Below are 27880 nucleotides of genomic sequence, written 5' to 3'. Positions count from 1 at the left end.
TCACCATCCCGGCACGGACTCGGGCTCCGAAGACCAGGAACGCCGTCTGGGTTTTTTTCTTGGGAAGAGAAGCCGCCCCGCGCGCGCACGCCCCGCCTTCTATTCCCAAGCTAGAGCGAGTCGGGACGGAGGATTGTTTGCTGTCTTTTTCTGTCTCTCACTGTCTCTTGCTCTCTCTTTCTGGGATTGCATCGGCTAGCGGCACTTCCGAGGCATTGCAGAGGAGAAAATGTTGGAGCCTGTAGGGCTGGAGGGATCCTCTTCCCTTTTGCTGAAGAGACTTGAGGTGGTTGTGGTGTGAGGATAGAGGTCCGGTGGCTTCGAGGGTCAGGAATTTTGGAAGGATTTCTCTCTAAGGGGAAAGACGGATGCCTGGGAGGGGTTTCAAGGTCCCCGAGAGTTCATGGCTATGGAAAGCCCTTGATGTAGATACCAAGGTAGTGATTGGGTAAGTTACGAGCATGACCTCCAAGGCAACGTTCAATCTTGCCCCCTTGGAGTTTTCCTTTTAAAGGCGCAAGGGGTGCGACTTCTTCGGCTGCCGGCATCGCTTTGACATGTTTAGATCCCAGAAGAGATTCATTTGCTTCTTGCGGGGACCTTATTACAGCCAAGAAAGGGACCTAAGTCTTTGTTAATATACAATAGACTTTGTATTTGTCTCCGCTTCCATACACAGCCCCAGGCAACAGCATTTCTCAAACAGTGACATAGGGGAAGTTTTAAGAGAAACGTACAACTTTCGTGTCATAGTTGACTAAGGTATACGAGGTTTATAGAGCCTCTCACCTTACCCATAGGTTTTTAGTGTTCGTGTTGGTTTTTGACACACCACTCGAAACATAATGCCATATTTTGCTGTCTTTCCGAGGTTGTGCGGAACTTTGGTGGTGTGGTCTATACCCTTCATATCAGAAAACAGGACCATGAGTGGCCATTCATATTATTTTTTCATTAGACCTAATATAGTAGTATGAAGACAGAAAATCAATTGCGCTTAACTCATTTTTGATACTCCTAAGTACTTAAGTGCCAGATAACAAAAGAGTCAACCATGGTTGGAGAGATCACCCAATGCATTTGAGGAAGGCAGCGAGACTGAGAGTAGTGACAGAGACAGCGGGGGACTCGTACGTCTAATGAATCCTACATTTGCCTAGGTAGTCTTCTGATGTCACTGATAACTCAATTCCTTGAATGTTGGATAACAGATTGCTTCCAAGGGCAACTTCTTATGACGGAAAATTCTGAGATTCATGGACTCTATCAAAAAGACTAAGAATTGAGTTGTGTCGACCTCAGATTCAGCGAGCGCTCGTACAGTATCCAGGGAAATTATGTTAAGTGTATCAACAGAGTCGTTTCATTCATATAGTTTCGCACTCTAGTGACCTCTAGGAAACGCACGAGACAGGCAGATAGCTAATTTGTCATTAGTAACTTGTAAGGGCGAAGATCCCTTGATAGGTCCTTTTCTCCAGATCAGATAATTGGTTGAGTATCTGTGAGAATGATATACAGTACAATATTGATGTGCTTTGTTACGATGCCAACCACGACGCATTAGCAGTAACTCCTATGCTCGATATCTTAGCATTCCGCAACATTCTTCTGTACTCCTCAATCTTGGAAAGCCCAACCATGACAAGTTCCTCAACAGTGTCTGGGCCGATATCTTTCTTCCAGACAGAGATCACACCATTTACTTGGTGATCGTCAATCGTGACAGACAAGACCATCTCCTTCTCATCCCTCAACTCCCATGACGCCCGACCATACGCCTTCATACCCGTCGCCTTCCAATGCAAATTACCCAGCTCGCCGGATTCGTACTTCCCATTGCTTGCTTTGATGTTGATTTGGAGCCCACGTTGTGAAAGTTGAATCTCGGTTTGAGCAGGTAGCGTGTGAAAATCGATCACGGCTACGTTTTCCTGCCCCCCATTCGCGGGTGATGTGACATGGCACTTGTCTCCCCAGGCCCCGAGGATGGCTTGCCGTTTGACTTCATAGCGTGGCGTCTTGTCGCCCTTGACGCCGAGAAAACGGCGATGCTCTTTGAGTGCGGTGTAGTGGATTTCCAGAGCAGGTGTCTCTTCGGTGCGGCGTTTGTCCGGGGTGGCGTCTACACGGACGATGAACTTTTCGAGCCAGCCTGAGGCCATTGTGATGATGTTGACGTGAGGTATCGTAGGAGGATAAGAAGTTATATATAGATATGCCAAGGCTTTTGTGTCTTGTGTAGATCCTTAGTTCTCAGCATCACGCTCGCAGATGTCACGACCGGACTCTCCTAGATATTGGCTTCATGGCTGTTGCCTAACTGTCTCCATCGTACGAGAAATCGTGGTAATGTTTTCCTATTGTGGCATTCTGAGCAAAGCGAGACTGGGCGTTCTTGAGGTCTCCATCGGTGTCATGGGCACACTGGTCCGATGGCGGAGATGGCGGAGGAGGCTCCCGGGTAGAGATCCACTGCCGGGGCTACAGGAGCCTTGTCGTCCATCTTGAAGTAGATAAAACGGTGGGAAGTGGGGGTTCTTCGGCTCAAGACCGAGATCTCGGGCTCCATTATCGTTGCCGGGGTCCATTATTGGTCCTTTCGGGCTCCATTTGTAGGGAAATTGAACAGAGCCTCAGGATCCGAGGGCATCGGAAAGAGCAGCCTGACACTCGATTACTGGCAGAACGGTATACTTGAATCCATGTCACTGCGTTGTTCTACCCAACGTTCTCTTTTTCTTTCCAGTCTTTAGGGAATCTGTGTCGTAGGTAGGGCGCAAGGGTAGATGATTTACATCTTATGGAACTCTACAGAAAGTGACTGGTACTTCATAGACTAATGTAACTCTCCAATTTCCAGTTGTTCTATGGTAGTCACTGATCTTTGTCTCAAGGGTAGCTAGGTGGCGTAAGAAGTCGTGCTGAGAGCGATACCTAAGCATGTAAAGAGAAGAGCAAATGGGAAAATTCAGATCAAACGTACGGAGTACAGAATGCTGGATCACCAGCGCGGCAGCATGCATCAATTGCTCACATAACGTTAATATGGTACTAAAGGTGCTTGACAAGCACCCTTTGATTCGTCCCAAGATCGAGTAAAACAAATGAAGTCCGTTTGGCGCCCAACAATGCCCGAACACCGACCGCCGCTCCGGCGTCGTCAATTGCGCAGTCGTCCGGCCCGGCCGACGCCACTCCGCGGTGCGGCTCTTCAACGTCACGGCGGTGGGTTAACACTCTAGAGTTTAGACAAAACCTACCACTACGGATAGAACGGGCATTGCCAAGACTTCGCCCAAGAAAACATTTGCAATCCCCGTCTCGTTCGACTCGGTTATTTAGGCTCATTACCGGATGCGACGCTGATCTCCACCCCCTCAATTGGTGGAAACTCTGCTCCCCTGGCAGAGGGCTCATGAAAGGTCGACTTGTATGGTGAGAGTTCGGATTCGCATGCAGGCCCACGGAGTAGCCCGGGCGCGACATGATCAGTAACCTCATACTCAGACACATGTTTCCACCTTGAAATTGACGTCGGTGGGTATCACTCTGGGTCACCGTTGCGTGATACAGGGCTGCAAAAGCGACATGAGATAAGCATTTTGGATGTCACTTACCAACAGCGCATGGCTCTGGTCCTCAGCGGCGCAAACTTCTGTTCAATGTAGAATTCTGTCTGTTTATATTAATCACACCTTTTCACTTTCAGATGGCAACATTGCGCGACTTTAAACTCGGAGGGGGGAGTTGCCCCTCTCAGTTTAGCTCGGCGCACCTGTCAACCTCCCGGTTCTCCACTCCCGGAGGAACACCTCGGACTCGGGAATCTCGGTGCAGCATCACTCCGCTCCAAGATGCAAACTTACTGATGCGCTTGAGACAATGTGACCAGCCTTTTGGAGCTACAAAACATCTTATGAATCCACTTGTTCTGCTCTAAGATGTAGCCTCCAGTGTCCTCATTGTCTCCTCAACTAAGAGCATTCCCTCGAGGTTCCTCAGACGATCAACCTCCAAGTCTCCCGCCGAGGGCATCACATACACATCCAGCCCTGCTCTCCTCCTCTGGAACCGTTCACCATGCGTACTCTCACCGCATTCCTCGCCCTCGCAACCTCAACAATGGCAGAGACCCTCCTCTACAGCAACCCCCTAAACTCAACCGCCGACGTCGCAACCTGGGTAGCAGAGGGTCCCCTCACCGTAGCAGCCGTCAACGACACCCTCGAGCTCTCGGGCGGCGGCAACCCAGACGACTACTTCGTCTACTGGGTGCCCGAGGTTTTTCCCGATGGCATCCGCATCACCTGGGAATTCTCCCCGCGCAACGAGCCCGGCCTGGCCATGTTCTTCTTCGGCGCCGCCACCGTCGCCGACGATGGCAAGGGGTCCATCTTTGACCCGTCCTTGAAGCCCAGGAACGGGAGTTACCCGCAGTACCACTCTTCCGACATCCGCACCCTGCACGCGTCCTACTTCCGCCGGCGCTGGCCCGAGGAGAGGGCATTTCATCTGGCGAACCTGCGCAAGTCGCCTGGCTTTCACCTTGTGTCCCAGGGCGCGGATCCTTTGCCACCTGTCCCTGATGCCGCTGGTGCGTTTTACAAGATTGAGGTTATAAAGGACAAGCGCGAGGTCAAGTTCCGCATCAACGACTTGCCCATCTTTGAGTTTTACGATGACAAGTCTACGGGCCCTATCATCCGGGATGGAAGGATTGGGTTCAGACAGATGCAGCCTCTTGTTGCGAGATATCGCGACCTTCAGGTGTGGAAGCTTTGAAAAGGGGAAGATGACGGACACGGATATATATGTATTGTGATGCCTTGATGTAATAGATAATCAGCCACTGCCACTGAGGCCGCAATTCTTCGGACTCCTTTAATCATCATGCTCCTGAACCCCATTCCATAGCCGTGATCTCGAGCGAATGGGCCGGCCCAGATCAGACGACAACTTGGGCACAATCTCGCTCGTCACATACCCCTCGTCGCCAAGCTTATCCAGCCCCTCAATCAAATCAGCAACTTCCGGCGGCGGCGCCGTATCAAAGACGGCCTGGATATCACCGTGCGGCGAAAATCCCGAAAGCTGCCACCCCAAGAACCTCCGGCGACCACCACCACCCATCTTCTTCCTCATCCGGCGCGAGAACTGCCGCCTCTCGTATAGGCTAATAAGTAACAACGTCGGCAAATTCAACGCGCGGATCAGCGCGACGTTGACTCTATGAAACGTCTCAGCTGACACGGCGAACCGTAACGGCAGCAGCGTCGCGAGCGCAAAGATGTTAAAGGGCGGCGGATACGCAAAGATGGCATCGCTCTTGACGCCCTCAAACGTCAGCACGGCGCGGCGGAAGCGTACCTCGGCCGCCTCGTCGGCAATGATGTTGGAAAAGGTGTTTGTCAGCACGGCGACGAGGATCGTCAGGAACAGCGTGTTGCCGAGGAACGCGAAGCCCACCATGAGCGCCGGACCGAGAATGATATGGAACTGCGTCGACTCCTGGATGCCGGTGCCATCGAGGCCGAACCATATCCAGAGCATCCACTTGCAGATGGCGAACCACGAGGGCGTCTCATTGAAGTTGTCGTTGGAGTCGATAAGCCACTGCAGCGCGAGGAGGAAGCCCATGAAGCACCAGCATGCCAGGAACGAGAGCAGCAGGAAATCCTTCATCATGGCGTGCAGGGATATGAGGACGATGTTGTCAGGTGCGATGTTGAATGCGACGCGGGTGAGGAGGATCGGCGCCGCGAGCGGGAGGATGTGCAGGCCGTGGCCGTCGGGGAAGTGGCCAGCCCCGACGTCGTAGATGCGCGCCAGGACGTAGGCGGCGTAGATTGCGGAAAAGGTGACGTCGAGCCAGGACCAGAGATTCTGCGCGTGGACCTCCCAGCCGTGCTCTGCAACGGCGGCGACTTCGTCGAGGACCCAGCCTGCGGCGTAGATGCAGAAGAGGAACTCAAAGACCTCGTTGCTGCTGCGGCGGTAGAGCATGGCGAGGAAGTAGAGGATCATCAGGATGAGGAACTGCACGAATTCGATGGAGTTGCGGGAGCGGGGGACGATGAGGCGGTAGTGGTTTAGTAAGGGCGCCTTCCGTGGGTCATAGAGGGAGATGGGGCGGTACTCGTAGTGGTCGGGCAGGATATCGACAAAGGAGAGGGGGGTGTAGACGACGCGGCCCTCGTAGACGGCGTTGATGACGCGCTGGCAACCCGGGGAGGAGATGAAGGTCTTGCTCTCGGAGAGGATGGCGAGCTCGAGGGCGGTGAGTTTGCGTTCGAGACCGCCTCGTTCCTGGGGCGCCCACTGCCGACGACCTTCGAACTCGACGGCCTCGGGGGCGCCCTCGAAGGGATCGAAGCCGCCGACGAGGAGGCGCGAGAGGAAGAGGAGACCCTGGGAGCCTGGGTTGGCTTCGTGGAAACGGCGAAGGACGCGGGCTGCTACGAGTTCGCAGAGCGTTGCGCGGGCCACGTTGATGGGTTGGTGGACAGAGGTTGCTTGCTGACGGAGGAAGTAGAGGCGGTTGGCCAGGAGGCAGTAGACTGGTTCTGGTGTTAGTTATGAGAGGTATTGATGAGAAGGGGGGGTTACGTACCTATGGTGATGTCGTTGGGGTTGTAAAGACGCTCAACGAGAGGCCGGACGATGAGGATGTTCATCCTGGGGTCACTCAACTGACTGAGTGTATATGGATCATCTATCTCAAAGTGTGAGTATGCAAGTTTCCCAACACTGCAAAATGGTCCTCACCTATACTTGCATTGACGAGCCGGCGGACGCTGCCCCTTAGTCAGTACTGTGATACCCTAGTTTGATCATGAAATGTTCCGAACTTTGATGAACGTACCGATGCATCGACACATAAATGGGCAGCTCAGAAACTGAAGACGGAACTCCGGGCTTCTCATCATCGTCATCATCACCAAGACAGGCCTCAGTTTCGGAGCCGCCAGCTACACCAGGACCCTCGTCGTCCTCCTCGTCTTCGCCACGACACCTCTGCCGACCCGTCCATAACCTGGCCTCTTCCGCCATCTCCTCCGTCGGCGACCGTCTCATCTCCAGCTTCTCACAGGTTGGTTTGGTCCGCCTGCGTCGCAAATACATTCACTTTTTCTATTGAATACATTAAGAGGCAGATGGTGACGGCACGAGGTCAAAGGGGAAGGGCACTCTCGGGGAAAGCGCACCTGTTCAGATCGTCCACAGACAAACCATCCCCTTAAATGGACAGCACGGAACAGCTGGGGTAAAAGGGCCCCTGTTTTTAGTCATGGAATCTTGGCGATTCATTACAAGACAATGAGCCGCGATGCCCAGGATTTGGGAGGAAACCATTATGTAAGTGCGAGTCGCTGCGCACGCGCGTAGCCGGTAACCCCTGACGTGGCACCAAACACTGAGATCGTGTAAGATATAGCTTTGAGCAAATAAAGAGAACGGAGGGGTATAGAAGCATGAGGGACGCTTCCATTTAGGATACGATCTTTAGCGAAAGCCTCGTGGAAGATTGGGTAGAATGCTTGGTGAAGGTAGGAGGGCAAATCAAACCCGCCAGAAACACATTTTTATTACGCCCGTATGAAGAGAGAAAAGCTCTCAAGGCTACCAGCCTATGAGGCGCCTGCCACCGTTGGTGACAGGAGTGGACTAGACGAATTCTAGGAGGGCTTCCCGTGTAGCATTCAGTCCAGTGTTTTCGGCCGTGGCCCACAAGCTGGCGCCGCGCTGGCACATCATCCTGTTGGTGACGCCTCCCTCACCGGCGACGGACTCGTAGTAGTAGAGCGTCAACTTGATGGAAATCTACTCGCGGCCCTCCTACTTGGCAGACCATTCCCACTTCCTCTAGTCGTCGGCGTCGGGATGGCCCAGGCCCAGCCACAGCTCAGCGGCCTACGGCCCACGTTTATCCTTTTCGCAAGAATGAAACAGACGCGACGAGGTCACCAGAGCTCAACTGGCATCTGAAGACCTGAATAGCGGATATCCGGGCTTGATCACTGCCTCTGCCAAGCCGGACATGGCAAGCTGCAAAGGCCAAAGAGCACCTCGCGTTCGCAAATCCGGGGACCAAAATTCTCGGAATATCGGCTTTACATTTCTCCCTTCCATTTCCGTACGTAGCGGGGCCCGCGTGCCCAACCACCCGCAACCACCATCCCGACCGCGGGGTCCTATCGATAACCAGTCACCTAGCTCCATCACCACGCGACGTCATCCAGGCAACGACACCACCAACCCACCAAAAACCAAACATCCTCACAACCTCCTCACCACAGCTTCTCCCACGACCACCCCATAGCTAGTGGCGAAACAAAGAGAAAAAGACACTTCTTCCCACAAAAACAGAGGGCAAACACAAACCACCCACAATGAACCGCCTCTTCGGCGCAGCGCCCAAGGGCCCAAAACCAACCCTAAACAGCGCAATCACAAACATCGACGACCGCATCTCCTCAATCGACGTGAAACTCTCCGCCCTCACCGCAGAACTAAACACCTACCAACAAAAACTCTCCAAAATGCGCGACGGCCCGGGAAAAAACGCAATCAAGCAAAAGGCGCTCAAAGTCCTCCAGCGTCGCAAAATGTACGAGTCCCAACGCGACCAGCTACAGTCCCAGGTCTGGAACATGGAACAGGCGCAGACGATGCAGGATAACCTCAAAAACACAATGGCCACCGTCGACGCGCTCAAGACGACCAATAAAGAACTCAAGAAGCAGTACGGGAAGGTGGATATCGACAAGATTGAGAGGTTGCAGGATGAGATGGCGGATTTGATGGATATTGGCAATGATATCCAGGAGAGTCTGGCAAGGTCGTATGATGTGCCCGAGGACGTTGATGAGGCGGAGCTGGATGCCGAGTTGGAGGCGTTGGGGATGGAGGCCGAGTTGGAGCCTGAGATGGGTGCCATGCCGAGTTTCTTGCAGGAGGAGTTGCCCGAATTTGTGGATGAGGAGCCGGCCAAGGAGGGTGCCAAGCTCAAGGAGGCTGCTGGCTAATGTGCTTGTAGTCACCAGGGAGCATCGTGTGGGAAAGGAGACAGGGGCTAGATAGGAGAGAGCGATGGCGGGCTTTTGGAGAGTTTCGTTCTCGGCGTAATGGCATACCTCATATCCACTTCATTACAAGCACCAGCCGCAGACAGATGATGATTTATGTTCACAACTCGAAGTCACTTCGTATTGTTCCGAAACTCCTATTCTTCCCAACAAATAAACCAATGAGCCCTCCATCTCCCTTTACAATTCGCTATGCCGGTGATGCTGCTGCTGCTACTACTACTGCTACTCCAACACGCCACGTCGTCCGCATCTACTCCACCGTTCCAAAGAACCGCGAAACCTCTTCCAGCTCCGGGTCATTGTTGCAAAAGTCCCAGCCCACAATGACACTCGTCTGACTACAACAAATGATCCTGCGGGCATCGTACTGCAACTTGAATACCCTCGCCGGGCCGTTGTCGCCGTTGGCAATGTGCGGGTGGTGTGCCGCGTCCGGTACAGGGTTCTGCGCGCCTTGTACTGGCACCGGCGTGGCCTGAGTCTGAACAGGCGCTCCCGGCTGCGTCGGCTGTGCTTGATTCTGACCTTGTCCCTGGATGTGCAAATGCCCCTGCACCTGGGGCGTTGCAGGTCCAGCGGCGGGTCCAGCGGCTGCGGTAGCGGCGGCAGCAGAGGCGGCAGCTTCTTGTTGTTGTTGAATCTGCATCTGCTGCCGGACAGCTTGTATCTGAAGACTGGCAAGAGTTGGTTGATGCTGAACTGAATGGTTAGACGGCGGGGCGAATCCATTCATGGGTGGCAGCGCTGGCGGATCAATAGTTTGGGCCTCGCGATTTGCCACGAGGCGGCGCGACTGGTTAAGCTGCGTCTCCAAAAGAGCGGCATTAAGTACATTGCGGAGGTCGGCTCTGATCCGCGGGCTTGGTTCTCTGCCAATGGCAGCCTGGATGTGTGAATTATACACCAACATCGTCGGGTAATGGTGCAAAGCCTGGCGCAGCTGCGTCGGTCCCCGAGGCACGACAGTGTCAATCAGGTTCATAAAAGCCTGGGCCGAGTCGGGCGTGATGGTGGCAATAATGGGATTGTCGACCGTCGTCCTAGGAGATCCGGTCGACGAGGAAGACCCCCGAGTGCCGCGCACCGTGGAGGGTGAGCCTGCCTCCAAGTTTGCCAGCATTTGTTCTGCCGTGAGCTGCGAAGCCTCTCTCGCCGCAGCTTGAGCTTGACTTTGGGCTGCTGCGGCTCCGTCTTCCTGCCGCAGGTGTTGCGTGTCCTTCCACACGCCCTCTTTGTCACGGCGCCAGATGATGATGCCCTGGTCGTAGGAGCCAGACACGATGCGAGCGTACTTGCCACCGCCGCCGCCGGGAGGAAGAATGGCACCGTACGCCGTAATATCCTCCGGGCGTTGACTGCCCGCGTTACGGGCCTGGGCACGACCACGGCGGCTGCCATGGTCGCTAAAAGGGCTGACGACTCCATCAGCTACCGCCTTAAAGTACATCTCGTCAATCCTCTTGGCCTCGGCCTTGTCCTCTTCAGCGCTGTAAGGAAGATCGCCGAAGCCGGCCTGGACCGTTCGCACAAGGTTAGTGTGCGCGCGCAGGCTGGCGACTTCGAGACCCGTGAACCTGTCAAAGACCTTGACCTCGTTGTCACTGCTGCCACTAACAATCCTCCGACCGTCGTACTGCACGCAGGCAATGCCCTTGCTATGGCCAACGACTGTCCGGATACAAACCTGTTTGGTCCAGTCCCAGACCTTGATGTTTCTGTCGCCGCTGGCTGACACAACCTCGTTGTCATGGATCTGAACGGCATTGACAGCGGCGCCGTGTCCGTCCAGAGAGCCAATCAGGCTGTACGGGGGCTTGATGGGCAGGTCGTCCATGGGGTTGCCGTATCCATAGTCTCTGAGGCGTTTCGGGGCGTTGAAGACGACATCGCCATCACCGTAACCCGGATCTCCGTACTTGAGTGGACGGCGGTTGAAGATCTTGATCGTCTTGTCCTTTGAGCAAGTGACCAGAATCCTCTTGTCGAATTTGATGTTGAGAACCGACTCGGAGTGGGCGTTCTTCAGCCTTTGAATCATCTGTCCTGTTGAAAACTTCCACAAGATAACGTTGGAGTCACTGCTCCCAGAGACAATCAAATCTTCGTCCTTGTCCGCGTCGAACTGCAAACAGAGTACCGATCCAGTGTGCCCTTCCAGAGGCGGCCTCAACAACCGCTGGGTGTGCAGGCTCCAGATACGAAGCGTCTTGTCGCGACTACCGCTAACAAGGTATTCGCTGTCGAATTGCAGACTGTAGATACACTCTTGGTGGCCCTCTTGCGGGTGATCTGGATGGGGCAGCTGGAAGTTGGTATACTTTCCGAGCTCCCAATTCTGCTCCAGTCGGTGGCGCATCGTGTACAGATACTTCCAGTCGAGCCTGTACCGTCGGCTAGGTGCGTCCCATGACCAGAGCGACGACCGCACAATTCCTCCTGGCGCGTCGGCAGACATCATGGGAGGCAGCGAGTCTTCCTTGACCAGAGCCGCCCGCAGCATGGGCGACGCCTTACCCTTGCCTTTGGTATCGAGACCGAAGTTTCGCTCCGCACTCCGTCGAGTAGACCCCGAAGCCGACCGGTCCAGATCCATCTCTCCGTGTTGCGGTGTAGCTGAACTCCGAGAGAAACCGAATGACGAGGCAGGGCTGCCAAAGATGCTGTTACCCATAATGGAATTCATTGAGTCTTCTCTGGTGATTGATGCCCCGGCGTCCGTCATCTCGAGATCGTTGTCTTCGGATATCGCGCGCTTCTTGTGCGTGTGGCCGTCCTCGCATGATCGAACCCTGTGGAGGGAGCTGGGTGATTGGTTCTGGCGTTTGTTCGCATCTTCTTCCCACTTGTTGACTTCCGAGTAAATGGCCTTCCAGCCCTCCATATGGTACAGCTTCTCCCATAGCTTGCGGTCGAGGGCCAGCTCGTGCCAGGCGTGGCAGGCCTTTGCGACGTTGATGAGGGAGACGGGATCGAGGTATCCGAGAATCTTGAGGCAGACTTCTGTTGGCAAGTAGTGGACAAAGTTGATGTATATGCGAGGGTGTAGGCGCTGGACGATTTCGACGACGGCCGAGGTGGGTAACTGGTCGAGAAGGGCTATGGCAAGCTCTGTTCATTCGAGACGGAGAGATGTCAGCTGGATTCCCGAGGAGTTTGAGCAAAGCAGAGCCAATGACTGCTGCTGCTGCTGCTGCGTCAGAGAGGCAATGTGAACATACCAGTCTTTTCAGATGCTGACAGGCCGGGGAGATGCTGGGCGAGCCAGGCGGGCAGGTCTGCGGGTGGGCGAGAGGCCGAGACATCCTGAGCGCTGCTGAAGCTGGGGTTCAGAGGGTCTTCGGAGTAGCCCTCGTCGGGCTGTTGCGAGGTAAAGGCAGACATGCTGGGCGAGAGTGTATGGGGTCGAGGCGTATGGAGATGTCGCGCAGGACTTGGTCTCTATGGCTCTTCTCTAATGGTGAGGTATGCGCAGTCGCGGGCCATGCGAGCGAGGGGCAGAAGAGGTTCGTGCTCGGTCGCGAGGTGGACTACAATCGATTGGCTTCTAAAGGATGCTTCGTCGTGTGGCTGCCGTCGTCGTCGTCGTCGTCTTGGGCGAGAGGATGCAGCGAGAGAGGTGCAAGAGAGGTGCGAGAGAGGTGCGTGAGACTATGGGCGGACTGATATCCAGGAGTCTTTGGGCGACGTGATGCAAGGCGGCTGGGATTTCTTTGATGGAGGGGGGTTACGTATTGGTGGGTGATGCAATGGTAATGTAGAATGCTGTCTTAGCTCTGTCGCATCCGACCTAGAATAAAGCAAGGAATGCGGATGGTTGTGGCGTGAATGCTGCAAGTGTCGATGCAACAGCAGAGCAAGGCACCTCAGGCAAAAGAGAAGATGAGATGGGACAGAGTGGGGGGTGGGAAAGTGGTGGGATTGAGATTTGGGACTGAGATGGAGAGTTGGATTGGGGAAAGGGTTGGTTGGATGATGTTGAACGTTTGATTTGGATGTTTGGATGCTTGACCGGGGGGGGGGGGGGGGAGGAGCGGCGCGGCGGGTGGAAATGAATGCAGCGGGTGCGCTTGGCCGTTGTTGGTTGAAGAGGATGCCGTGAGACTCACAGAGAGGGACAGACAGGAGGTCTGGTGAGGTAAGCAACCTAACGGTGATGCAGGTAAGCAATGGAAGCAATCCAGATACACTACTCCATACATTGGCAGTGGAGGTGAGCAAGGTGAGAGCAAGGCACGGGACAAGGTGACAAGGCAGCGGAAAGGCGGAAGGCAAGATGCGGCTGCGGCGGCGGCACACGGGCGGTAAGGAGACAGGAGCCTTGGAAAGCCAACCTTGAAGTGAGGTGGACACTGGGCGGAGAATAAACACTGTAACATTTGAGACCGGGGGTGTCACTCACGTCAACTTTCCAAAGTCACGCTTGCCTTCTTGCAGCCTGGAAAGCCTGTTTTTTGGTCCCTTGAGATCACCTCAGCCTAGGCATTTGGTGATCGAGTTGACGAGAGAGAGAGAGAGAGAGAGAGAGAGTGTGGAAACAACGCAAGACAGCAAGCCAACTGCTGGAAAACTGGCCAGCTACGGATACCTTATGCAAACGAGTTTTGGCAGACTGTCTGGCAGAGGGCGGAGGTGGCGGGATGGGATGGGGACAATGGAGACATGGACGGGTCCGGCGATTATCACTTTTCCCTGTTCTCTCTCTCTGTCAGCTGTGTTGCTTCTATTCCCATATTACTCTCCATGTCTGTCAACGTATGCTGATCAGGGCCATTGACCAGTATCATCATGGCATTCCATCCCCTCATCCCCTCGTAATCCTCTCACCATTCCTATGATTCCCACCTCCAACCTCTCACCCTCTTCTCGTCGTGCGGGCATCGCAGGATACACTGCGTAGATGTGGACATGCAAAGGGCAAAGTAGGCAAAGACCGGCAGGCAAAAATAAGCCGCAACTACGGATACAAGGGGGGGCCTAAATGATGCCCAGCGGCCGCGGGAGTCTGCCGCCACGCCCGTCCACCGCCCGCATTCCACCGTCACTCACTCTGCATTCCTTCTACCTACGTTCCTATAAGCAAGCTGTCCAGGCACTCTAGGCTACGGGTACGGCTTTGCGATGCGGTCAGGCCGTGCCATACACCGAAGCCACGGCACTCTTCTTCCGTAAACCGCTCCGGAAGGAAAGACAGCTCGCGGGATTGTACGGGAGTTTGGGCTTTCACTTCCATCCATCCTTCAGATTACCCTGGGGGGATTCCCACGCTCTCACTCCCGTCTCATTCCCACACTCTCCCAACGTTCCCTCCCGCACTACGCCTTGCCTGCCGCCTCAACTGCACGAAATACAGTACCTAACTCTCGTACAAAGACCCGCAAATGAGCAGCAACGGGTGGCAAAAAACCCTCGGGAGGGGCTTGGGTGAAGTGTATCCAGTTCCAGTGCCAGCTATGCCGGCAAGCAGAAAGCAAGATTCAAGAAACTCATCCACTCACTTCAAGCTCATGGGAAAATCCTAGATTGGCACTGGCACCGTTGGGCAATGGTGTGTGTGTGTGTGTGACACAAGATCTCATCACTTAGCATCTGGCATAGAGATGTGATTTGTATCCACGGATGAGACATATCTAGATCTCACAGATCCCGAGATCATAATCGACCTCGAACTCATCCTTCTCATCACATTTCTACTTCAACTTACTTGAAATAAACATAGTCACCCGTCGATATCAAAAGCTATCACCTTAACGCCTCAATGTTTTATACCTCACACCCGCAGATACCGTTTTAAGCTCACAACCCAATCGCCCAAGAAAGTTAAATCCTGCTCTTGATGAATCTACCTACATGACAGGACCTACGATTCCCGTCCCCCATCGGCGCCGACTTCTCCATCGAACAACAAGTCCCATGTTCCCTCTTCCCCCCCTCCTTCACCCTCATCGGGCTATCGAGACTGGTCCGGTTCATCGCAACATGGACCGCTGGTCATATGCCGAGACTCGGCTCTAGCTCCAAGATTCTTGTTTTTTGTTGTTGCTTCTAGAGTTGTTTCCATGCATCTTGGCTTTCATCATTGTCCGGTGGCATAAAACGGTTTTTTTTTCTTGGTGATAACCCCTTCCTACCCAGGGCTGAATTTCTCACCGCTCACCGTCTCATGATTGACAACTCAACGGATTTGAGAGAGCAGAAGCGGCGAGTAAGTCAAATCATGTCGCCGACTTCTCGCCTTTCATCTCCAAGGTTCCCCTAATATCTGGAAGGCGAAAAGAACGATAGGCAGAGGGTTGAGAGGCACAGAGCATAAGTCACACACACCTGTCACTGACACGTGTACAGCACAGATCAGCGGCGGCGAACATTCCGCCCTGATCAATCCTTCCCCCCCTTCTCGTCTCTCATTCGCAACCTAAATGGGCCAGTTCTCGGTCCTACCACGAAAGTCAGTGGAGATGATCACTTTGCCGGTTCAGCCAGCCCAGCGCACCCAGCATGCTTCCGCCCTCCCCGTTGAGCCTCGGAAAACTCGAAAGTGACAACGCCCGGTCCGGGTACCCGCAGGACTGCGCCTACCTCTCAAGTGCTCCGTACTGGAAGCACGGCAAGGTACTTCAGGTTCTGGACAAACACGAGGGATCCCCCATCATGATCTTCGGAGAGACTCTCCTGACAGATGCAGGGCGAGTACGAATAAAGGTAGCGGGAACGTTGTCGCACATAGCAAAAAGACTCCAATCAGCAAGCCGACTTCAAAAACTTTCCCATCCGCTCACTCTGCCCCGTTGGCGGTCATGTCGCACGAAATTTTTCTCACGCGCGCGCGCGCGCGCTGTCCGGAGCTGACTTTGCCAATTCTCCAGAAAAGCTCCGGTTAGGTTTCTTGGGTGTTCGCCGCTCCTGCACGTCAGCCCGGGACTCCCCTCTCTGAATACTTGCCTCTGATTGCCTCCGAAGGGGGGTATGACGTTCTTTCTCTAGAGATTGCTCGTGTAGGTGCAGGCGTGTCATTGTCTGGGCGCATCGAGTCGCGCACAAGATCACGAGGCGGCGCCAATAATCTGATTGTTTCCCGAACCGCTACGAGTCAAGTCAAGGCATGCTGTATCCGTAGAAGCACAGGTTCTGGTCGAATGCTTTCTCAGAATCGTAAGGTTTGCCTGTTTGTGGACAACGGACAACCAGAACAAGGCGAAAAGGAACTCCGATCTTCCGTCAGTCCAATGAGTTAATAACCGGCCTAAATTGATTTTCCGGGGTACTTCGGCTTTTGCTTGGATCCACCACGACTCCTACGGTCCCTATTCGTATCCGTACGATCCAGTCCTACCAATTAAGGGATGGGCCGCGAAATGTGCCGTGGTTTGCGTGGGTGCATGCACGAGAGATTTGTCCCGATAGACTATCCCCAGTTTGTCCATCCTTTGTGAGCCTCAGCCCAATGGTGACATTGGCATCCACCACAAAGACCGCGGGGGGGGGGGGGGGGGGGGGGGGAAATCCTCTGCTGTCACAGATCCCCAGATGTCTTTGTACTGTCTCGTTCTCAAACAAATCTCTGGAGGAAAACAACCAACGGGCAAAGAAGACCCGGGAGCCACGGCTGATCGCCATACTCTTTGGCGGCGTTTGCTAACCTACGAGAGGCATAAACTGTGCAGCCCAGACGCATCGCATCGGTCATGAGCTCGCCAGCGGCCGCCGAGTCTCAACCATGCCGTCTTGAGACGGGGCCGGTGTTCATCATCAAGCCACCGAAAACGCCTCTCGCTCCGAGCAGCTCGCACCACCGCCCCAGCCCGGACCGCCCAAGCCGAGAGTGAGACGCACCGTTGAAGCCTCCAAGCCTGGGGCTGAGGTGGTCAACTGCGATACCATGCTTGCATTTTCTTTTTTGTGCAGGATATGCGCATGGGAAGCAACAAGGACGAGCGCCATGTCTGGTATTTGCAGCCCATTCCACAAAGCAGAAGAGGCACGAGAGGGAACCTGAAGCACACTGCAGCGCATCGTGAAGGGTAGAGGAACTTGCCCGGGACGCCCTTCGTACGGAGTGGATTCCGCTCGCCTTCCTGGAGGCTGGCCGCCGTGACCCCTGTCGGCAATTCCTTGCAAGGCGTTGGTTGAGTCGTCCAGAAAATCCCAAAATAATTCGTCATGCGAGGCTCCCGTTGTTTCCTGGGCCTAGTGGGATAGCCTACCAGATGCATGAAGATGGTGTTTCAACGTCTTTGACGTGTTTTGGTCAGCCCATGGAGGGTGGCTTGCCGGGACCTGATCCGCGGTTCTGGATTGGATGTCCAGCCAGGACTTGGTTCGCAGGGAATTAGGTTTTTTTTTTTTGGGCCATGGAGCTACACAGGTAGACATGACGGTATGCCCTTCAACGGGCGGTCGGTAGCCGTGTGCCCGGACAGACTGACAGCGACAATTGCAGGGTGGACGTCGTCCTCGATAGCGGCGCGTAGGTTGAAGAGACCCTGAAGAGGCACTACGGCAGAGTCAGAAGAGACCAGGATGGCAGTCCGAGGCTGCACGGCGCATGTCCTGTCTGTGGCGTGAGAGCAGGGTAGTTCCGTGCATTGGAGCATCGAAACGACAGATGGATGGGAGACGCTCAGGCGCTTGTCTGAGAACCCATCCACCGATATCGTCTGTGTGTGTGTGTGTGTGTGTGTGTGTGTGTGAACGTGTGTAGGTATCTGTCGGTCGGACGGCTTAAAATGCTGACGGGCAGCGTACCTTAGCACAGGCAGGGGTTTCTGGAGAGGGCGAGAGGGGACCATGGGTTTGTATTGTTCCTAGCAGCCGGCCGCACAAGATGTGGTCAAAGTCTGCTAAGAGAAGAAGCACTTGCGATATGTGCAGCAGGATATACGGCGGGCGAAGGCGGGGAAGGCCCGAAGGGTGCAGACACGACCGGATGGATGTGCCCCAAGGCGCCTGGCGCATCGTTAGTTTCAATGTTGGGGGGAGACCAACCACGATAGACTGACTGCGACTGCAACGGCAGATGTCGATCGATGCAGGCTGGTCGGGTCTTGTTCGGGCCCTGGCCGAGATGGCAAGTTGCTGTTCAGAAGTAAGGTGTCGAGGTCAGTTTGTCGAATGCAACCCCCAAGAAAGGGAATGTGTAGCATCGAGGACGGACTGTCGCCGTAGAGGATGTTGAAGAGATGGTCAGGATGTCTTTGCTCGGAGGGGGCACGAGGGGTCAGGGAGATTTTGGCTTCAAGAGCGCAGGAAGGATCCCTTTTTTCTTGGTGCCTTCCCACCTTCCGTGCTCCCCCACGTCCACGGGTGTCTTATCGGAGCAGAGGCTGGTGGGTTAGCTAAGCCGAGACGTTTATCTGTACGTACCTACTACGAGATACCGGTATTGCTGATGTGTTGTTCCGGTAAATTACTCCGCAGACCATCTTGGCGAATTACCCAAGGTGTCGAGCATCTCACGGGATAGAGTTGCATCTCCCATGTCTCTGACTGATTCTGACTGAGCAATACAAATCATGTTGGATTCAAGTGGCCAGAGGGGTTTGGACCAACAAGTGGGCAGTCGGCTCATTGTCCAAAGCAACCATGGATCTATCGATTTCTACAGCGGGGGAACAAAGGGCCCGGTAAGCATGTCGTGCAACGAGTACCTTGCAGACGCGATGGGGGGCATGGCAATCAACCCGACACGGGCTTGCAAGATAGCATACGAATACATACAGATGTTGGACTAATGCTTATATGGCGACTCAATGATCTCTGCCATCGGCCAAAGACAGCGTTGGATTACAGTTGCTATATGGTGCAGACTACTCCGTACAGAGTGTTAGTCGATAAGGTAGGTACTTGATAGTGGATGGTGTAAGGTACTCCTTGCGTGACCCCTCCCAGGAAAGGCCCGTTTCCTCCATGCTCGTCATTCAGGGCATGACAATGACAGCCGTCAGAGAAAATGACGCAGGATGCGGGACACGGGACGGGCAGAATGGAGGATGCGCTCACGACAGTCAGTAGGTAATCAGCAATCCTCCCCAGTGATACATTCTATACTACTCCGTACCATGCAGTTTAGATTGGAAGTAAGTTTCCAGAGAATTGTGTGAATCGTCGAGTCTACATGTGCTTCTGCCACCCAGGTCTATCCGTACCCTCCATTTCAAGTTTCCCCTATCTTTGTTCCATCGACCTTCTCGAACAATGCAGTGCCGGCCAAGTAGATTTACGGATGTGTCCACAGTCCACCTCAGGTCTTGTGTTCCTCTGCCTCGTGCTCGAAAACCCCCCTCCTCTTTGTCAGTCCGAGTGCCCTCCTTCCTGTATGCCTCGAGACTTGCCCGCTCCTTGTCTCCAAGGATCTACGGCGTCAACATTCGCTATGTCCGTGATAGAGATCTCGATATTTCCTGTAGGATGCTGTAGTTTTCGGAGGCACAGATGCTGATGCTTGATAATGGCCTTCCTAGCCAGTGACGTAAGGTACTCAGGATGCCCCCATTCCCAAGGTAAGTACGGGTACCTAAGGTATTCCACACCTTCCCCGTCGAGGCTTGCCCTGTACTCCGTACCTACCTACCTTAAGGTACGGATAGAGGTGTGGAGTACGTACACTTGCACCTGATGGAAGGCTGATGGGATCGCAGCACGTACCGAGCGCGTGCACCACGAGGGCAGGTTCAATCAATGGGAGACGTGGATCTGTCCACTGCGACGGGAGACCAGGCCCAATCAAGACTAGCGCAGTCACCCGCTAATTTGAAACGCCCAAAACCTCCATCAGATCAATGCGGCCAACCTGAGGCCGCCTCTCCACCACCTCACAGCACCGCGCACTCGCAGTTCGTTGTACCTCTCCCACTTTGTGCCTCTTTCTCTCTCTCTCTTTTGCGGCTTGCCGTCTGTTTTCCCTCTGTCTGCCCATCTTCACCGTGGTGGACTACGGATACGGAGTACAGTTCCAACTTTCCCCTCAAAGGCTCAAAGGACGTGGATCCGAATCTGTCATCCTCAGACCTCTCAGCCCAACACATCCCACTCACACACATATCCGCCCACCACCTCCACCACCACCACTATCCGTACCCATCACCCACACCCTTGCTCGTGCTGCCAATACCTTACTCTAGGGGCCCAGGCAATAAGCAGAGCACGGGCGACGAGACACTGGACCACATTGGACCGCAATAGTCCACTGGAGCTGGGGACTGGAAACCCGAACTGGCTGGCCTGACCCTTCCCAAGCTAGTTGAAGCAACCAAGCCCCCCCCGTCCATCCTGTCCATCTCAGAGACTCAGGCGCTTCCGCACTCTGTATCCGTACGGATAGTGCAATCATCATCTCACTACCTTACCTTACACAGTAGGTATCTCTCTCCCTCTCCCGTTCCTCTCGGCCTCTCCCCCCTCTATCTTTGCCTTTGCAGCTTGCCTGTGCCTGTGCCTCTCGCCTTACCACCTTTACTTTGGCTTTACTTCTCCCCTGCTTCCCTACGGATACACTTGGACTTGGTACCTAACCCAGCCCCCCCCTTCCCTCCAGGTTGAATCAAGACACACCCTCATGCACGCCAACTGCATCAGCCTGCGTCCTGCAACAGCGTCCCCAAATTCAGCGACAACTCCAACCTCGACTTGCAATCCTTCGTTGGCAACACTTCTCAACCGACACCTCCAAGTCAGTCTAAACCACGTCCAGTTCGCAACAACTCGCTCTTGGCCCACGAAGCCTGTTCGAGATATACGCTATCGCCCACTACTAGCGACACCTAATAGGAGAATCAAGGACCGGACAGGGGTCAAAAAGGCAACTCGTTTCGCCCCGATAGCCCGCATCGCTCCGCACCGCTCCGCAACTTCGACTCGTCGACTCGAAAAACAGACCCGCCCGACCAGCCCAACCTCCCTCCTCCACCGACTCTCGGCGCCGGCACTTCTGTCTCACACACACATACGCAGTACTCTCTCTCACTCTCTCTCTCTCTCTCGCACACGCACACGCACACCCCGTACGCGAAGAGATCCCTATTCCTCCTCGCCATCCGCCTGTTCCAAGCCAAAGCAAAACACACTGAGGGGGCTACTCGATCACCACAAGGGGGGGAAATACTAGAGTCCGAACGCCCACTGCTCGAACCCCTTGTTCTCATTTTCGCCCTCCAAGAACAAACACACCCTTTTCCGACGACGAGAACCTTCCCGACGCCCACCGCTACATTGTCGCTTCTCCTACTCCGCCCAACCACCGATACTCCTGATCCCGAGTCCACTCGACCAGACCGACTCTCGAGAACCCCGGTGCCGAATGACGTGACCCTGTCTTCGACATAGACACAGGGCCAGCAATCGCTTCATCGAGCCTCCACCGCCTCGCCCCTCGGCCCTCGCACGATCCTCGACCGTCCTCGTCGTCGTCGTCGTCGACCATCGTGTTCTTACATCCTCTCCCCTCCATTCACCGGATGGGTTAGGACGTCATGGCTCATGCTCCTCTCCTCAGAACACAAACGGCTCCTGTATTCCAGCAATCCAACGGAATTGGCGGCCTACCCACTACCATGAGTAATGCGCCCCGCGCCAGCCAGCTTTCCGGCTCGACAGCGTACACATCCTCCGGCTCTCTCGCCTCCTTCAATAGCGCATCCACGGTGACGCCCCCGCAAAATGGAGGTCCCGTCCAGGCCACGGCCAACATCATCAACCAAAAGGCCGATGCCTCGCGATCCCTTTACCAGATTTGCATGTCGTTGAAGCTGCGATTATCACAAGTACCTGGCTTCGACCCCTATCTGCAAGAGCTCGACCCCAACGACCCTGTCGAATCACTGTGGGCCCTGTTCCGCACCGGCTACCCGCTACTCGACATCTACAACGCCCTGCAACCAGAGAAGCCCCTCGAGATCGAAGGCGCGAATGCCACCGCAAGCGACAGCAAAAAGGCAAAAATCGCCCTCTTCAAATTCATTCAGGCGTGCCTAAAGGACTTGGGTATTCCGTCGGCGGAATGCTTCGTCATCAGCGACGTACTAGGAAATGACACGACCGGTTTTGTCAAGGTATGCGAAACGGCTGCTACCCCTCCGACATGGTGACCTCGGCCTTTAATCGCCATTGACCATGTAAATTGAGAATGAGCCAAACTAACCTCGTCTTAGACCACTCAAGTCGTCAATTATGTCCTCGACATCGCTGAGCAACGGGGTCTCCTCTTGCAGCTCCAGCCTTACCCCGAAGACGACCTTCCACTAGAACCAGGCTCCAAGCTGAGCTACCGGGATCATATCGTGAAGGAACTGGTGGACACGGAGCGGAAATATGTGCAAGATTTGGAGAACCTCTACGACCTCAAGAGTAGTTTGGAGACCAAAGGAATCATCACTGGCGACACCATTCATCAGATCTTCCTCAACATCAACGCCATCCTCGATTTCCAGCGCCGGTTCTTGATCCGTGTAGAGACGACAAACTCCATGCCCAAGACCGTACAGCATTGGGGTGCTCCATTCGTCACATATGAAGATGCATTCGACATTTACCGTCCCTTCATCGCCAACCAGCGCAAAGCAGCACAAGTGGCCAACCAAGTTTTTGACCAGATCAAGGCTAGTGGGCATCCTGTGGCTGCAGACTTCAACACCTTGGATGGCTTCCTCCTCAAGCCCATGCAGAGACTCGTCAAGTACCCTCTATTGTTGAAGGACTTGATGAAAAAGAGCGAGGATGAGGATATCAAGGCCGACCTGGCAGGCGGTATCGAGTCCGCAGAACGAGTTCTCTCAAAGGCTAACGAAGAAGTCAACCGGGATCTCTTGGACGAGGCTCTGGACGACTTGCGAAACCGTGTCGACGACTGGAAGAATCACCGCGTGGAACAATTTGGCAGGTTGCTGATGCATGGTGTTTACACTGTCGTGACCGGAAAGAGCGAGCAAGAAAAGGACGTAAGTATTGCCCTCCCTCGAAGGAGCAGTCCCCAATCAGGATCAAACGCTAATTTTAATAGTACGAGATTTACCTCTTTGAATGCATACTACTCTGCTGCAAGGAAATTTCAGCGAACAAGAGCAGGGACAAGAAGGATAAGACTAGATCTACCGGACCCAAGATCAGGAACAAGAATGCGAGACTCCAGTTAAAGGGCAGGATCTTCATGACGAACGTAACTGACATCGTCTCCCTCGCAAAGCCTGGTATGCAGTGGCATTAATCCTATACCTGAACTCTCGATCGCTGACCAAGCCACAGGATCCTACATTGTCCAAATCTGGTGGAAAGGTGATCCTGGCGTGGAGAACTTCATGATCAAATACACAAACGAGGAGCAGATGAAGAAATGGGCAGTCGCCCTTGAGGCGCAACGTAAGGAGAGCACGCCCAACAAATCTGCTACGAGTCCCGATTCAGCAGCACCCGACTTTGCCTGGACCCGCGAAAACGCTGGCAAGCTCGAGAACCCGTATCTCAACCAGCAAGACGATGACGATGACGAGGAACTGTGGCCACCCGCCTCTGCCCCTGCTCAGTTTCCTATGCCGACTCAGTCGACAGGAGGCAGCATGTTGCCTCGCAATGCATCGAGCACAAGCCTGCGGCAACGCGCCGCAACTAATGAGAGCCTTGCCGGCATGGTGAGGGCTCCGCCTCCTAGATTCCCTCTCCCGCAACCACCAGCGCCTCTCAGCCTTACAACCCAGGTGCCTGCTCCGGACGCCTCCTCACCCGGGGCCCGTGGCGGCGACTCTTACTTTTCACCCGTAGCCGATTCGCCTGTTTCCTCGCGCACGAGCACCGCCAGCAACATGTTTCCTAATCCAGGATACCAATTTCCCAAGTCGCTGACCCCTCAGCCCGGATGGGAGGATCCCAATCAGAGATACACGGCCCCCGCGATGCCTAGAGCTCCTTCACGAGACGGTTCTTCGCAGCACAGGAATCCTCGCGGACCTTCGTTGCCGGCAATGGCCTCCAACAGCCAGAGTGCGGCACAGCAGCAGCGCAGCAGATCGTACAGCACACCTGATATCAATGCCCCCGGAAACATTCGTCGCACTCAAGGAGGCACTCCTGTTCCGGCGGTGCCTGGCATCCCGGCGCACCTGCACCCAGCCCACGACCAGAACATCCCGCGGTCCCAGACTGGTTCGCCCAGAGTCAATGATGTTCCCATCAGGTCAAACACGCAGAGTCCGGGCGCCCAGCGAGAACGTCAGTACGGTCACCAGCAATCTGGAAGCTACGGTGGTACCATGTCACAGTTCCCCGCTCAGCCAATCTACCCCCGCCAGGGAACGCCAAATTCTGTCCATGACCGGCAGCTCAGCATCGACGCGGCTGCGTCTATGAATGCGATGTTGTCTCCTCCTCTTGGCACTGGCGGGATCAGCGGATCTCAGTCAAACCCGCTTGCTAGCCCCGATCTACCGATTCCTACGCAGTTAAAGGTCAAGGTGAACTTTGTCGACAGCGGCAACTACGTCACCCTGGTTGTCGCATTCAACATCACATACCAGTCTTTGATTGACCGGATCGACGCTAAACTTGCGCGTTTCACCAACAGCAGCATCAGCAAGGGCATGCTTAAGCTCCGATACCAGGACGAGGATGGCGACTTTGTCACTATTGCTAGTGATGATGACATTCAAATCGCCTTTATCGAATGGCGCGAGGGAGCTCGCGCTACTGCACCAGGAGGAGTCGGCGAGATCGAGCTGTTTTGCGTTGGGGAAACGGCCTAAGCGCCTCATTTCTATGTCGAAGTAGGTCTTTTGGGAGAACTTTGGGACCTTCCCAGGCGCATCATACCCATATACCCACCGGGGGGCATTTCTTTGCATACACATGGCGTCCGGAGCAGATTGTTTCACCTCATTTTTATACCTCTCAGCATCGCATCAACTAGCAGGTGGCTGCTAGACTACCATACATCACGAGGTTCGTAGCGGCAGCCATTTGCGGTTATGAAGCATTCGGACTCGCGCGCACGAGAATTTAGACGGTTCCCTCATGGCCACACATTTGCCGCCCAAGGACACGATCCCTTACGCAGGGGTTGTCTTCAAAGGCACTCATTCACCGGGACGCTCTTTTTCTTCTTTTTGGAAATACTTCACATCAACTACCATTGGCGACTCTGGGTGGTACTTGCATATGCCTCACCGGGGTTCTTCAATATCGAACTCGACGGGAGCAGATACACCCAGGGCCCAATCATTTCACTTCCACTTCTTCTCTTGGTTGTTTACTCTTTCTGGGATGACTAACCTACTTTCGATCGTTACGACTTTGATGATGGGGGACGAATTTTGATATCTGGCTTTGCCTAAAGGGTTGGGTGGGTTTTTGGCTGAAGGGCAACTTGAGACGCCATCAGTCGGGGGGATGAGAATGCCTGCCATGTCGCTCGCTACAATATGGGATCAGGTTCTTGACTGGCGCTAGCTAAAGGTTATTCGAACAATGAACAGGCGTTACTGTTCCTTCACGATGACATCTTGTGTCCCATGCTAGGTGATGTGTGTGTGCTTGTCCTGTGTGTTTGAAATGTGGGATGTGCAACTTATGAGGTGCGATTATTGGAATTTTTCATGATTGCCAGCTTCAGCGATTCTAGAAAGAGGCCGTACCTGGATTCGAGACGAGCGAGGACCAAGAAGCTGGTATCCGTTGCTTTTGCGTAGCGTGCTTGGCAACCCCCAGTCAGGTAGTGAACCAAACCTCGTTGTGCTGGTGGCTTCATTGACGGTGTCGTAACCATGCGAAGAGGAGGATGGTGGTGAGCACGGGATTATGGGCTTTGTTATTTAAGATGGTTTGCATTGCAGGATTATCGGAAGAATGAGGTAGTAAGACATTCTTGCTCTTGGCTAGCCTTCCTTCTCTGTTATTTTCCTCTTTTTCTTTTCTTGATTAACTGGTAATGTGGATGAGTTGTGGGCTCCTATCCTACTACGCGCACGACATGTTTTTATACGTCTTTTGCGTGGGTTAGTTATCCATAATCTCTCGGCTTCAAAGTGTTCTGCATGCGCCACCGGGCTATGTGTAGGTTTTCCTCGGCTCATCATTGTTTGTGGCTGTGAAACGCAATGGAGAAAGTGAGAGCAATGTATATATAATGGCCTTGTTCACATGTTTATCAAATCAAACGAGAGCTGGAGTAAGGTATCATTAGATCTAGAGGCAGAGGGGGGATGAGAAGGGGATTGGAAATGGGTGGATGGAAGTCTTGAATTAGACGGGACCATTATCAGCACCGTTTCCCTTTATGCTTAAACCCAAACGTTTCTGCAATAGCTTTTTATAATCGCCGTCGTGGCCAAATGAGTCTGATAATCATTCGTATTTATTTATACATCTCGTGGTTGCAGGAGCGAAGGAGAAGCGCCCCTTCCGCATAGAAATAGAGCAAGAGACTGAACGATAGATGAGCGTAGCTCGAGGAACAGTGGGCTCGTTGCCTTTTACACCATACAAGTCCAACATATTCAAAGCGCCGAAAATATTACTTGGAAAGGAAGGAGGGGGGATACTTAACACACACTTCACGCCCTTCCCTGGAATCGAATCTCGCGCCCCTCTATCAACCCGGACTTCTGTGGAGGGTGAGAGAGTACTTGGCTCCTTCCCCCTTCGTTCCCGTCACTTGAGTGATTCGGGTGAAGTTAGTCGAGGGGTTCATGGGGAAGACACGAGTGTGGATCTCGGTCTCTTCAAATACTCATCCGAATCACTTAGATTTTTGGTTCAAGTCCTTACGGAGGAGTTCCCTTTTGATTTCTTATTTGGCGCTCACCGTCTCCCTGGCTTCGCCTCACCTACAGGGGAGGCACGGAGGGTAGTTATCTTACTCATGTCTCCTTTCCTTCTTCCCCTAGGCAGGCAACCAAGGGCATACAAAACCCCTCCCTAGCGTTGTTCTTGGGCTGCCACCAGCACAGTAGCGCCCCGTCTACTCTAGGTTGGCGGTTCGGGTCAGACTGTGTGCGAGGTGGTAGAGTACTTGCCTTGATAAACCAAATACTCTAGCGAAAGTCCGCTGGCGTATCAAACATGAAGTAAATTGCATGCTTTAAATCTCCTCTAGAAACCCTTTCTGCACATGACCTGGGACTTGAACATTTATGCAAAGGGAACAATTGTAAGTCAGAGAAAGAGGGGGGTTTTCCCCTTCGACTTGGTTTGAAGTGGAGTCAATCTGCTTTGGTATTTGCTATGAAGAAAGCTACCTAAGTAGGCCTGATTCGAGGGTTGGAATATTCGTATTGGTTGAGTATACCGACTTATTGAAGGCATGGTAGTACATGAAAAAAAAAACGAACAGGGCTACGTCTATGAAATGGACCAGTCACACTCGTCACTTCATTGAGCAATGGCATTGAGGAAACCAAGGGGGCTGGAGGCTGAAGCCTCTGGGGACATCAGCCTTACGACGGGAGGAACTGCTCTATGAATCCTCGATAGAAAGTCCTCTCTACTCGATTCTTCAACCTATCTTTGGGATATCAGCTTGGTGTAGGGATATGTTTGATTGCTTCCCGAGGGAAGTTGCAGGAAACGGTGGCAATCTTTTTGTATCATGGGATATACTGGTGTCGAAAGCGAGCCGGTGATATCGTACTCATGAGTTGGACATAAGCCTACTCTAGATAACCGTATCAAGGCCCTCGCTTTAGGCGTCTTAAGTGTTGAGAGGCTGGAGGTAAAGGATGGAACGTAGGTCCTTGGTGTAGATGAACATCCGTAACGTACCTGCATAGCGAGCGACGCATCATAGCGAGCGACGCACTCTCTCAAACCTTTCT

The 27880-nt window shown here is 53.9% G+C and overlaps 8 protein-coding genes across 8 annotated transcripts; 5 read left to right on the top strand and 3 right to left on the bottom strand.

Moving 5' to 3' along the window:
- Positions 1-1477: 1477 nt before the first annotated feature.
- Positions 1478-2522, bottom strand: BDP81DRAFT_439353 (uncharacterized protein). Its single transcript, XM_060591396.1, has one exon. It carries the CDS (start codon positions 2163-2165, stop codon positions 1542-1544), a length of 624 nt encoding a protein of 207 aa, XP_060439345.1. The 5' UTR covers positions 2166-2522; the 3' UTR covers positions 1478-1541.
- Positions 2523-4125: 1603 nt separating this feature from the next.
- BDP81DRAFT_465304 (YesU protein) lies at positions 4126-4785 on the top strand (the record flags this gene model as incomplete). The annotated part of the gene is made up of 1 exon (XM_060594265.1): positions 4126-4785. One exon carries the CDS (start codon positions 4126-4128, stop codon positions 4783-4785), a length of 660 nt encoding a protein of 219 aa, XP_060439344.1.
- Positions 4786-4884: 99 nt separating this feature from the next.
- On the bottom strand, positions 4885-7077 carry BDP81DRAFT_465303 (nonselective cation channel; the record flags this gene model as incomplete). Its single annotated transcript, XM_060594264.1, has 4 exons — positions 4885-6560; positions 6614-6715; positions 6769-6797; positions 6866-7077. 4 exons carry the CDS (start codon positions 7075-7077, stop codon positions 4885-4887), a joined length of 2019 nt encoding a protein of 672 aa, XP_060439343.1.
- Positions 7078-8393: 1316 nt separating this feature from the next.
- On the top strand, positions 8394-9023 carry BDP81DRAFT_283251 (Snf7 family protein; the record flags this gene model as incomplete). Its single annotated transcript, XM_060583013.1, has 1 exon — positions 8394-9023. A coding segment is annotated over one exon (630 nt), but the record flags the coding sequence as incomplete, so codon positions are not given.
- Positions 9024-9342: 319 nt separating this feature from the next.
- Positions 9343-12473, bottom strand: BDP81DRAFT_332048 (F-box/WD repeat domain-containing protein 1A; the record flags this gene model as incomplete). Its single annotated transcript, XM_060585559.1, has 2 exons — positions 9343-12200; positions 12311-12473. 2 exons carry the CDS (start codon positions 12471-12473, stop codon positions 9343-9345), a joined length of 3021 nt encoding a protein of 1006 aa, XP_060439341.1.
- A 6676-nt stretch (positions 12474-19149) lies between these two features.
- BDP81DRAFT_439344 (uncharacterized protein) lies at positions 19150-19578 on the top strand. Its single transcript, XM_060591395.1, has one exon. It carries the CDS (start codon positions 19204-19206, stop codon positions 19525-19527), a length of 324 nt encoding a protein of 107 aa, XP_060439340.1. The 5' UTR covers positions 19150-19203; the 3' UTR covers positions 19528-19578.
- Positions 19579-20367: 789 nt separating this feature from the next.
- Positions 20368-21374, top strand: BDP81DRAFT_120824 (uncharacterized protein). Its single transcript, XM_060581606.1, has 2 exons — positions 20368-20442; positions 20623-21374. Exon 2 carries the CDS (start codon positions 20644-20646, stop codon positions 21190-21192), a length of 549 nt encoding a protein of 182 aa, XP_060439339.1. The 5' UTR covers positions 20368-20442; positions 20623-20643; the 3' UTR covers positions 21193-21374.
- Positions 21375-21556: 182 nt separating this feature from the next.
- BDP81DRAFT_332264 (CDC24 calponin) lies at positions 21557-24814 on the top strand (the record flags this gene model as incomplete). The annotated part of the gene is made up of 4 exons (XM_060585579.1): positions 21557-22135; positions 22235-23020; positions 23083-23269; positions 23325-24814. The coding sequence occupies 4 exons, from the start codon at positions 21557-21559 to the stop codon at positions 24812-24814; spliced, it is 3042 nt and encodes a 1013-aa protein (XP_060439338.1).
- Between the last annotated feature and the right edge of the window lie 3066 nt (positions 24815-27880).

This window comes from Colletotrichum phormii, assembly GCF_030913505.1.
Source record: "Colletotrichum phormii strain CBS 102054 chromosome Unknown BDP81scaffold_29, whole genome shotgun sequence".
NCBI lineage: Eukaryota > Fungi > Ascomycota > Sordariomycetes > Glomerellales > Glomerellaceae > Colletotrichum > Colletotrichum phormii.
The sequence above is the reverse complement of the archived record's forward strand: the minus strand, read 5'-3'. Positions and strand labels throughout refer to the sequence as shown.

What these genes read in the sequence shown, in the direction of transcription:
- BDP81DRAFT_439353 (XM_060591396.1), bottom strand. Translation starts at nt 2,165, where the DNA reads ATGGCCTCAGGCTGGCTCGAAAAGTTCATCGTCCGTGTAGACGCCACC.
- BDP81DRAFT_120824 (XM_060581606.1), top strand. Translation starts at nt 20,644, where the DNA reads ATGCACGCCAACTGCATCAGCCTGCGTCCTGCAACAGCGTCCCCAAAT.
- BDP81DRAFT_439344 (XM_060591395.1), top strand. Translation starts at nt 19,204, where the DNA reads ATGTGCTTCTGCCACCCAGGTCTATCCGTACCCTCCATTTCAAGTTTC.